We start from the raw sequence: 12500 nt of genomic DNA on the forward strand, positions 1-12500 counted from the left end.
GAGCACAAGTGAAGCCTCCACTCAGTATTACTTGCAGGTGTCCAAGAGTCAAATTGAAACTAAAATCCCTCTTGTGTTCCAGTTTAGATAAAGAAATAAAGGCTGAGGCCCTGGCAGGGCTGTGCTCGCACATTCCCTTCTCTCAGGACTGTGTTGTTCCAGCTCCCAGGATCACTGTCCCCATCACTAAGGGTGGAGCACCGCCAGTCACACCTGTCCTAGCAAAGACAGCAATTACACCACCCTTGCTCTGTGGGATGAAACAGCTTCTCAAGAGTGATGCAAGTAGATCCCAGAGCAGATTTACAGGAAGTCACAGCAGGAAGTATCATTTTTCCTTCTTTCAGTTGTCTTTACAAACCCTATGGAACCCCTCCAGTTCTACCTCTGCCATTTTAGGAAGACTCTTACTCCTCTGTTCCCCAGACACCGAATTGTTTGCCTCACTTTGCTGTGCATGCCACAGCTGGCTCATTTACAGACATGGTTCAACATTCACAGTATCCATCCGATTCCAGTATTTCGTAACTGAGACACCACTTGGCATTTAGCTTGCCACAAAGACTCCAAGTAAACATTTTTTTATGGATTTTATGTAATATTTTTCTTAAATGCCATAGAGTTCTTCTGCCATTCAGGAAAAAAAAAAAATCAGGGTAGCTCTCATGCTTCTCAGATTTTGCTTCTCAAACAGTCTTTTCAATTGGTAGAGCTTTATCAGAGAGAAGAGTGGGAAGGGCAGCCAGTAACATACTGAAAAGAAAGGTGAGTTAAAACAAGATGAATGGGAGGTTTGTCTGCAGAAATATCAAGCATGAATGAACAAGGGAGTCACAGGGATTTTTTTTAAGGGAAATACTATGGGTTTAGAAAATATTTACCTGAAAAATCTCATCATAATCATTGTTAGTTATGACCATGACAGAGTTGGCAGTATTTATCTTCTTAAATAACATTAATGTAATGTGACGCTATCACTGCTTTTTCTAGTGGTATGTATGCATGATATTTTCTCCTAATGGTACACCAACCCTTTTTCTTTTTGCATATAAATATTTTCATGAAAGGTCAAGTCAGTAGTTGGAAAAACTTTGCCTAGTAGAAACATTTACAAGGAAGAACAAATGAAGCAGTTACCAAAAATGTTGCAGCTAATAGGCAAAAGAAAATGATGTTCTGTAGAAAAATCCATAGATTCTAGCAGTTTAGTTGCATCCTCATAAGCTAAACTTTAAGAAGCTCCTTCCTCATTCTAGTCCAACTTTATTTACATTGAGAATAATGGGTAAAAGCAAGTGAGGAAAAGTGGTTTTGTGCAGTCAAATGTAAAGTTTATTTAAATACAGTAACAAGTAATGATCTAGTGTAATAGCCCAAGCTTTGCTGCTCCAAGGACAGGCAACAAGATGACTTGTAGCATAGTGTTTCGTCATGAATACCAGTACAAGTAGATGCAAAACCTACTGAAATACGTTTAAGCCGTATTTCTCATCACAAGTGATTTGACAGGATGCCACAAAAGAAAATTAAAAGCAGAGGTGCAGGCTTGGTGGCTACATTTTCCTTTATCCAGCACTGCTATCACTTATGTGGTACCCTGGCATGTATGTTACGCTTAAGGAATATTCAGATGACACAGTGCAGTTCTTTGCAGTGCTTTTTAGCCTTTGCAAAGTGTGATTTTGCCAGAGAGAATGCAGCAGTTTTGAGCCTCAGGATGATACTCCGCAGAATACCCACCTTAATTACGGCCAGCTACTCAGAACCAGTCATAACAAGCCTAACTACCCTAAAGTCATCATCAAATTTTATTTATAGACTATAATTCACACTGTGTTTTGCACCATTAGTGCACTGGCCCAGAATTTCCAGGAAGTTGCCATACCTTATTGTTGTTCCCTGTAGTCGATCAATTTTTTTATTTAATTCAGCAATGATACTGTGCAGCTCTGTGATTCGTTCCTCGTAGCGTAGTGTTGTTCGCTCCTGCACGTCTTCGTGCTCTCTCATTAGGTGGGATTGTTCACACTAAAGCAGAGAAGCAAGGAACACAAAGGGTCTTATGAAAAAACTGGAAACAGATCAGACACAAGGCAAAAGTGCACATGATTAATACTTTTCTCACTCATCAAACCAGTACCTTAGCAAGTACCTTACAGTACCTTAGCAAGACAAAAGGAGATATGCAAAATATTGACAGGTACACAAAGGTATGTAATTACTAGATGTTAGCAACTGAAAAAACATGCCGTATACTTTTATTATTATTTTTTTCTAAAGGGCAGAAGTTGCCCTTACTGCTTGAACAAAAAACATCATTTGCATATCAAAACAGCTATAAATATCTCATCTTTCAATCTGTGAGATTCATGATGCATCATGAATCTTCAAGGATCTTCCCAACATGGTCTGAATTAGAACAAGTCCTGAGGCAGAAACCACATTATTATAAAGAAAAGTAACCACACTTTGTGGTTATGACTTCTTCTCTAGCATATTTGCTTTTCTTAGCCTTTGAAGATAACACAGCATATTTTTAATTATTTTAATCCTCTACAATAAAATTCTTATTATTTGAACAATTACAAGGCTACAAAGATGTTTGTTTTTCATACATATCATGAAATCCTCATTTTTCTTTCCAACATAATTTTAAATTCAGTTTTCCTGGCTCACTCTTCATGCCAACAAACACACTACTTCAATTACAGCAAACAATTACCATCTACTGCAATTATAATCCAACAGCACACACTGATTGAAATTATGCTTGGTAGAGGCTGGAAAGAGCAAGACTTCAAAATTTTTGCTTCTGATCCCCTGCAGGAAACAGTCAAGCCTCCTTGCTACCACAGAATGGTATGTATTATGCTGTCAATAACAGAAAATTAGCAAGCCAACCAACAATATAAAAACCACACTCGTTTAGTGAAAACCTGCAACGCAAGATCCTAGTAGCATTTCTAAAGGCTACAATTTACAGGAATGTATGAGGTCCTCCAACATTGCTGCATCAAAATTTACTTTTTCAAATCAAGGAAACACTATATAGAGGTAACTCCATTCCACAGACTAAAACAAAATAGTTTCTTACTCCAGCTGGAGCCAAAAGCACTTAAAACAGCACTAAGACAAAAGAGACTGTTATCTTCACACTGAATAGGATAGCGAAGGGTCATAGACTGATAATGTTCACCTGGCTTTTAAAACTTCGTGTTGGCAACTCAGATGCCTATACATATATATCATAATGACTATTTATTGCAGGATTATCGCACAACTTATTTCTCACATATCTGTATCTTAACGTTCCATCTGGCTGAAGAACTACCACAGCTTTCACAGTGAAGAACTGAGAAAATGTTTAACAATGCTTTAGAACAGATTTAAGTGCAACAAGAGTTGCTTGTTCTGCCTTTCTAAACCTAAATTTCCTGTGACACAATTTATACTCACAAATGCTACCTAAGCATTATACAGATCAATCAATTATCTGCACTGCTTTTTTTCTTTTAAATCAAAAAGACATTTCAGATGGAGTGTGTAATAATTATGTTCAGACAATAAATAAAACCCCTAGCACTACAATTTTTGCTCTTCTAAGCTATACACTGAAAAACAGAATTTGTTTATCTTGACTGAAGATATATTGACTCCTGCTAATGGACCTCAGCCACAATACCAGACTTGCTTTCTGTTTTCCAGCCATTTCTCCTTGATCATTTTTCAGGATAACCATCATTTAGTGACAGGAATACTTTGTGAACAACCAACAGTCTGGCAATATAAAGACAACAGCTTCATGTATGCTTTTTTAAAAGGCCTCTTGAATTATCTTGGGAAAAAACAACTGCAAAAGGCAGAAAGGAAACCTCCATGGAAGACAGGACATGATGCTAAGAAAGGCTGCTGCGCCCTGGAGGTGGGTACAGAGTTACATCTCTTAAGTTCTGGTCAGTCATGACGAGTCTCAACTAAAAAAGGCAAAAGCATCCAAAGAAGAGAAATATACTTCAGTATGAATCCTACAACGCAGCAGTTGAAAATTCTTCTGGTTATACAAGATTGCTCCTTATTATGGCGCATTCAACCCAAAGCTTAAAAGGGAAAAGAAACAAATGCATGTTTTGGTACCCACAGCTAACACTTTTTTCTGGGATACTGAATCTGCCCATCATCCACTTTAGTTTCTGTGTTCTTTGAGTCTCAGAGCAGTGACCTGCTAGTGTTCCTGCTTCTTTCCAGGGTGTACATATTCAGCTCATGCAATTTATTTGCATATGTCAGTCACACAAACTTTTTAAGATACACCCTTTTCCTCATTCCTGTTTCAGTCTCATACTTAAGTTCTGATCAAAACCATTAAGAGCTCTAATTCTCTGAGAAAACAAACACAGGGATATGAGAGGCTGCAAAACATGAGCAGTTGTTGAGATCAGGAGAGAAGGTTCCAGCACAGCTCCCAGTGTAAGTGACCTTTGGCTGGTTTTCGGTACAGACTAAACAGGTTATTTCAATTACAGCATAAATTAACAATGCCTGGGGAAACGCTTTTATCTGACCTCTTGATGCTGGGAAACGACCACATGAGCAAGAAGAGTTTGAGGGAGCAGGACGGTAAGAGAAAATATTTCAACCCAACGATATTGTCTCAACAGGATTGTACTGCCTATTAATGTACATGATTTCCTAGTGCAAGAAATACTACCAGTGCAGACCTTTATGTTACATCTGCAGTGTTCAGTCAGAGGACAAAAAGAGGACCATGGGAAGCAGTGGTTGGTAAGAGATCCCTCGGTGCCTCAGGTCCTGCGGAGACAAGCACTGGCCACAGCATTATTCAGGAAGAAACCAAGTCATACAAGTCGTAACCTGAACACGCCGCAGTGATAAACCAGTCTAACAGGCTCACAGAAGTGAAAAATCTTTGCTCAACTAAACCAGTATTTTAATTCTAGAGGAGTGGCCAATTTTAAAGTGGCAAACCATTAACCTAATTTTAAGTATAAACACAAGTCCATCATGCCAAATCCTCAAACATGGAAACACACATGGTCAGTGTTCAGTGGTATTTTCTGTATATACTTGATGTGGAAGAAGAATACAAGTAAATGGGAGTAATCTACGTGAGATAAGTGCAACACACAACAGAACAAATAATTTCAATGTTTATCTGAACATTTCCAGTATTTTTATGTCAAGTTACTTTGTTAATTGAAAAACTGATGCCTTCCTAAGAAGTTCACATATTCTTATAGGCCTACAAAGTGTTTGCTTTATTTTTATTCTGAAATTCTGCTGTTCTTCCTTATTATATTCTGAATAATCAAGAGGACAGTGAAGAAATATTACTGCAGTAATGGAACTTACTGCTGTGTAATACAAGATCCAGAATGATGCAGCAGTCTTTGATACCCTGTGTCTAGAGCTATTATAAAACTCCAAAACTACAAGGACTAAGCACAAAGACCAAGACTACCTTGTGCAAGGAGATGAAACAATAAGAAAGATGTACTAAGTGGACTGTCTATTCTTGTTGTATTTGCTGAAACATTCAGCATGTCATTAAATCCCATGTTCTACCATAAAACTGCAGAACTCAATGTCACAGGATGTAGGAAATGCCAAGAATGTAGACAGATTAGGAAGAAGATTAGATAAATCCACCAAGGACAGGACCATAGAGGACTACTAAATGGGATGCAGCCTCCTGCTCACAGATGTTGGCAGAGAGGTGGGGGAGCATATGCATACACTCTCCCTTCAGACATTCATGATTTATCATTACCAAATCCAGGATAGCGTGCCAGACAGAGCTAGCAGAGAGCACTACTTTTCTTCTCATAACCACAGAACTTGTGGTTGACCAGTACTTTCAGCAAACTTAATTCAAAAGATCACTTCATTGCCAAATTGTGCACTGACACAAACATAGAGAAAAGGAAATCTGCTGTTTTAGTGAAATAATAGAAGGGTGTCAGAAGATGCTATAGCTGGTCTCCACAGACTGCAGTTTTGGGGACGAGCATGATACAACCACCTGTAATCAATTATGTCCATTTACAAAATTTCAAGCACAAGCTATCCAACTATCTTTCTTCTGCATTTGTCATCCATTACTTGAATTGTGGTTCCTCAAATCACTTCCACTTTGCCAATCGCTAATCTTTTCTTCCAAAGTGTCTCACATGAACCATGAAATGATGGGAAAGGTATTACAAAAAATGTGTTTTAAGGGCCATATGTTCCAGAGTGCATTTACCATGCCAGATGAAATGAAACATGTGCTGCCTTTTTAAGTATAGTCCAGATGCAGAATAGAGATTTAGTACTGGCCCCTTAGCATCTGAACACGGTTTACGCAGAACCTCAGACACCTCCTATTTAATATATGCCTTCTGAACCTCCAATTCGCATTAGTGAGGAAGAAATGCATTAGACAGAGGTTGTAAAGGAAAAAATAATATGATATGATACATGATATGAATTTGAATGAATCTCTGTAGAGTGAGAGGAAAAGTTCAAAAAATTATGTGAAGTGGAGCATCTACTTGGAAGTGATGCAGTTAGAAAAAGAAGAAAAAGTGGCTCCACCAGAGTCTCAGTACCTAAACATAGCCAACACATTGAATATGAGTTGTGCTTGTTTTATGGCTTATTCCTTAAGAAAGATTGTATTTAATTTAATACACAGCCTCAGAAATTTTTACCCAGCGGAGGGCTTTAAAACAAATTTACAATAGCTAAAATATGAAAATTTAATAGAAATTGTACATTAGAAGGTAATTTTTTTAATCTGAAAGCTAGCTAGCACACTAGCTTTCAGATATTGTGATTTTGTGTTCACAGTTTGAGTAGCAGTTGTCATTACACTTATGTTCACAAGCAGACAACCCAAGATCACATAAAAACCCCCAGCATTACACATCGAGCACTGAATACAAATGAATAGTTGGTAACCCATCAAAGAAAACACCAAACAATCTCATGCTAACAGAGCACATGCTAATTCATGTCACCATCAATGAGGATTCATTACTGCATAGGAGCACCTACAGGCACTCTTCATGCACTGAGAGATGACACAGGTATTTTTAAATAAAGATCTGGAAATAAAACCAGAACACTAACAATAACCTGTGGTTAGCGCAAGACCCTGCAGAGTTATAAATAACAACAGAGTCAGTGTAGTCATGCAGAATGATGTGGATTGTTTGGGTACAGTGGATCCATCCAACTGTTTAATGATTGTCAAATGCAGCCCCATATCAAACTGTATATCAGAACAAAAACTGTCTCAGAGTGCAGCCAAAATTAGAAAATGCTCTCAGGATTACAGCTAATAAACAATGTGAACTCCCAGTGTGACCCTGGTTCACATATTGAGGAGAATTAAAACTTTTTTTTTTTTTTTAATTTCTGGATATTGCATTGATGGTCTGCTATAAGAGTATCATTTACAAGCCCCCAAACCTTAAAAGTAGCTGAAAAAACACCAGGGAATGCACACAAGGGCCAAAACATGATTGGAGGACTGAAGTAAGAGCCTTAAAATCTAGACTGCTTACACACTTCTGCATTTGGCTTGAGTTTAACAAGCCCCAACCAAAATGCACTCAATACCAAAGACTCTAAGTTCACAAAAATCACAGGATGACTGAGGTTCACGGAGACTTCTGGAGGCCATTCACCCAACCCTTTACCGAGCTCAAGAAGGGTCATGTAGAGCACGTTGCCCAAGGCCAGGTTCGGGTGGCTTTAGTATTTCCAAGGTTGGAGATTCCACAGCCTCACTAGGCAACAAATAAGATGCTCCACTTCACAGGACAAAATGCTTAGACTGTCTCTATGCAAGTATAAATGAGTACACATTCTGAATTAGTTTTGAAATGTATAGTACTTATGAAATGTATTTGCCAGAATGACAGTATCTGAAAACAAAAGTTTTGTTTGTAGAAGAGAGAAATATCAAGAACAATAGTTTTGCACTTGCCTCTCTATGTTTATCTTGAGAGCTGTGAAAGTTCAAACCTTGGCTTTCCACTGTGTTTTTGGCAACAGATACATACAAAATGGCTTATTTGAAGCTAGGCTGAGATCACAAATCCCTTCTCACATATCACCAAAACACTGACAATCAGCAATAGCTTTTGATCAGTGTTAATTTGTGCTGTGTTTGAATCTGACCCAAGAGTGGAAGGCTCTGTAATGTTACCTAATCCAATATGAGTATGCTGCAATTTTTATATTCTAAAATATTTCAAAGCAGTCACCATTTATGTTGGCCTCAAAACAAAACTAATTCTTTCTTGATATATTTTAGAAAAATGACATCAGTACATAAAACTCAAACTCCACAGCAAATACATTTCTTGCAGTCTTAGAATTCTTTAACTTGTGACATTGTTCAGATACCTTACCCTGTCCCCACACACCATATTCCCCTCTGAAGAACAAGGACAATGCAAAACCAAGGACCATCTTCAGCATCTTCAACTATTGCTCACCTGTGCTTTTGCCAATTTCTTTTCCAACAGGTCACGCTCCCTTTCTGTCTGTTGTAGACGTTTATTAAGTTCTACTATGTCTCCCTTTAATGAAGCCAGGGCTGCTAAATGAAGCTAGAAAACAAAAAGAAAGAAATAAATTAACAAATTCACCAGCCATGCAGCAACAGCATTTGAAAGAATACACAGTATTGTACAGCAGCTACAACATCTGTGGATTTCTGTCGTAGTTGATAGAACTTCAGTGTAACAAAAGTCTAAAAGAAATCCACATGCTACTGAGTACTTTTTACATGGAATTCTCCTCTCCAGATAGCACACATATTCCTTCATCAGAAAACCCATTATAAGGATAAATACAATGAAGTATAATTCAGCTGGAAATGTGTAGAAAAGTTCTAATGTTAGTTCAATAGGAAGTAGCTTGAGATTTGTGTTATAAAACCTTACATTAAATGTTGACTCAGATTTGTGTTACAAAAGAAGGTGTATTGTGTTTTCATGCCTTCAGATATACAGAGGTTATCAGTTTGGTGAAAGGAATAATTCCATGCACAGGAAGCAGTTTTATTTTGCAACCAAAGCTTACTCCACTTTGAGCTTCTGCTCTGTAGTTGTTGTTCTCCTCAGTCTCACGTCAGTGAGTTTCAATGATTCTAATCTACTAAAGCCACACATGAAGAACCTGAACTGTTTTTCTTTCTGCAGTAGATTCTTTTGATGGAAGATACGTTCTACGTTTAACTGGAAACACAGAGCAGACTAGGATAACTAACATCATCCAAATTATCTTAGCTACACGACTTAAAAATAAAGAACAATTCTTAAAAGAATCCTATATTTGCAACTCATTCATACTCTCTTCCTGTCCATATATTTTCCATTCATCACTATGCTGAAGGCATCAGCTGGATTTCAGCACTCAGTATTGACAACTACAACTGAAAAGTCCATCAGGAAAACCAGCCACTACTACTGAAATCTTCCTTTGCAGTAGTAAAGAAACAACGCCAAGTTACACTGGGTGAGAAAACAAAAGTGAAATTTCACAGCGGACCAAGTAATACAGCAAACACCGCTCTGCTGCCAAGATCCAGACTGAAACACAAATCCTGTTTCTAGTCCTCCAGCCAGTTTCAGCCCTTCATGCTGACATTTTATTGGGTGGGTCTCTTCAAAGTTATTTTCCTTGTTCCATTTCCAGACAATCTGCTAATTAGTCCTAGTTTGATATCAGTTTTACCTTTACAATACTGGGAGACAGCAAAACCATAGGTGTTTTCACGTACTGACGTATGAAAGCTTTAAGAGTAAATCATTTGGCAATAGCTCCTTCACATAAAATGGGATTCCCATTGTTACAGAAAAGGCCACCTCTGGCCTCAAGACAGAAAACATTACTTAGTAACGATTTTTAGATGTGAATTCTGCAATTTTAAGTGCAGCGTAACCAGCTCTGTTAGAAGCTCTGTACATCCTCATTTGTGAGTTCAATTAGAAGCATTTTTATTACATCAGCTACAAAACCATCTTACACACCTGCAGCTATCCATTTCCATACAAATATACACATACACAATTTCATGTTTCAGTAGGTTTAAGATTCTTGATGCAGCCTCATTTTTCAAGTGAAAAAAACCAGCAATTCAGGCCGCTACAGGCATATGCTACACAGTTTCTTTCAAGTATGTGTGCTGAAATCTCTTCACAAACTCAGGAATATGCTGAGTATCTTTAAGTATTCCTGGCCTTCAGCAGAAGGCCTTCCTTCCTACCACAGGAAACTATGCACTGGTTTTACAGTGTGGAGAAATAAGAAACAGCCTAATTGTACCAACCTGTTCATAACTGACTTCCAGTTTTCAGGAAAGCTGGTGAATTTATGAAGCACTGTTTCACCTCATTCTCTTAAAAAAGGGGAAGTGTTGCAATGAAGCTCACCAGTTTACTCATCAGATCTTGCATCCTTCATCATAGCTTTCAAATAATACAGGAAAAAATGGCTACAATTCTCTAAACTGAACAAAACAATGCTACATAGTCAAGTAAGTATCATTCCCTTTCGCACACTATAATTAAATGATCACCAGCTGCAGTTTTAATTAAATACCAGATCATTAACATGGTGCTGTAACATAAAAGGACACCGTTAATTTAAAACTCTGAATGAAAACCAACTGTTCTCTGAGTAGTGGAACTAACGAGGCGGACTTCCTATGGATTTGTATTTCTCATCTGTCATTTGTCATCACACGGCAGTCAGCTTGGCTCCTCTTCATGTTCCCTACCCCAAACTGGGTAAGAAACTGCACTAATCCTGCCTAGTTTTATAGCATCATAGCTGCCCGGCCAGGCAGCTCCTGCCACACAAGGGTATCAACATAGGGTCTTCTCTTCACCAATTAACCAAAGGATTTCTTTGTTAATTACAAGGAAAGTTTGTGGCATCTTTTACTCTCCAAAATTATCCTCTCCTGTCATAAATCGAACCAGCCCAGTTTCTAAATGCTAAAAAAACCAAACCAAACCAAACCAAACCAAGTTACTGAAAGGGCAGACTGGCCAAGAGGGAGCTATCGAACACTGAGGGGGCCGCTTAGGGTTCACGTACATATATACTGTATAGCAGTAACTCATGTGCAAGTGGTGCCTCCAGCTACTACTGCAACACACAAGGCTAAGACAGCTAGTGTGGCTCTGGATTCTTGGCAGAACTAAACTCTCCTTCCGAGTTCCTTACAAAAGTTGTTTCAAAGTATTGCTGCATCTTCCCTTAAGGTGTGAGCGTTCCCACAGTCCAGACATCACAGTGTGCTCGTAGAGAACACAGCAGGGTGGGAACTGGAACACGGATCTTTGGGTCTTGCTGTAACACAAACAGGGAAACATCTGAGCAATGAGCTACAGTCATTCAAGTCGTTCGGCGGGGGGAAAGATCACGTTTATAATTCAAATGCAGTGTCAGTCACGACCATAACTCTGCAGCGTTGAATCACTACGGGATTTGACAACTGAGAATCAGAGAAGAGTACGGAGGCAGCCATATGGCATGCTGCTTTTTTCTCCCCTCAGCAGTGACAGACAAAGCAGACTTACTGTCACTAACGTTCATAACAGACATTTATAGTTCAAACTAGGTTGCCTCTAAATGACACATTATTATGAAACAGATAAAAAACTCAGTAATTTGTAAAAATTAACACAGACACCACAAAGATTTGTTTGTATAACACATTGGTCTGAACCTTTAACAGCAACTACTTCATATAGAGAAAACAGTTCATTGACAAAGCCTGTATTGCTCATAAACTTTATACTGATCCAACGCAACTGTTATTGAATTCAAACAGGAAAAAACCCACTATGGGATGCTGATGCACCCAAGCTGTCCAACAGGACAGGTGAGGACAACACAAGAGAGCTATCATTGAAAGGGATCAGACAAGCCAATCAACTTGCTTCTCTACCATCATCCAAGGAAATAAGAACTCTTTCAGAAAAGAAATTAGATGCATAGTATTAATAAAAAAATGCATCAGTTATGTTAAAATAGAAGCTACAATTTCCACGATTTTTTTTGCAAGGACAACAGCAGGTTGTTTATTGAAACATCTATACACTACATTTATAACCAATACTATCCTTTCTATTTATTAAATATACAATATAAATTATTTATTATTATATTTATAATAACAAAATACAAACTGTGCATAGCATGCCATCTTTAAAATGCAAAATACTGCACAGCTAAGTGTTGAAAGATACAATAACTAAAAAAAAAAAAAAAAAAAAAAGTACAGCCTTAGGAAAAGTAAGTTCCTGAGCTCTCTTTCAGCCTCTTTTATGACTGCAGTCTCTTCCCCATTACATACTTGCTTCTACAAACATCTCCTACAAAACTGTAGACATGAATTAATGATGCGTATTTTGCTCAATGCTTTAAACTCTGCTTTTGGTGCTGGGTTTTGTGACATATTCTGTGCAGGTACA

At 38.1% G+C, this 12500-nt stretch overlaps 1 protein-coding gene across 2 annotated transcripts in view; it reads right to left on the bottom strand.

The window, feature by feature from the left end:
• Positions 1-12500, bottom strand: part of MCC (MCC regulator of WNT signaling pathway) — a gene marked incomplete at both ends in the record, with an annotated part of 199321 nt that overhangs the window by 60999 nt on the left and 125822 nt on the right. For both annotated transcript variants that reach the window (XM_080362879.1, XM_080362880.1), the window contains 2 exons: positions 1886-2028; positions 8508-8621. In XM_080362879.1, coding sequence (XP_080219005.1) covers positions 1886-2028; positions 8508-8621 — 257 coding nt within the window. The remainder of the gene's footprint in view (positions 1-1885; positions 2029-8507; positions 8622-12500) is intronic.

Source organism: Nesoenas mayeri (assembly GCF_963082525.1).
Source record: "Nesoenas mayeri genome assembly, chromosome: Z".
NCBI lineage: Eukaryota > Metazoa > Chordata > Aves > Columbiformes > Columbidae > Nesoenas > Nesoenas mayeri.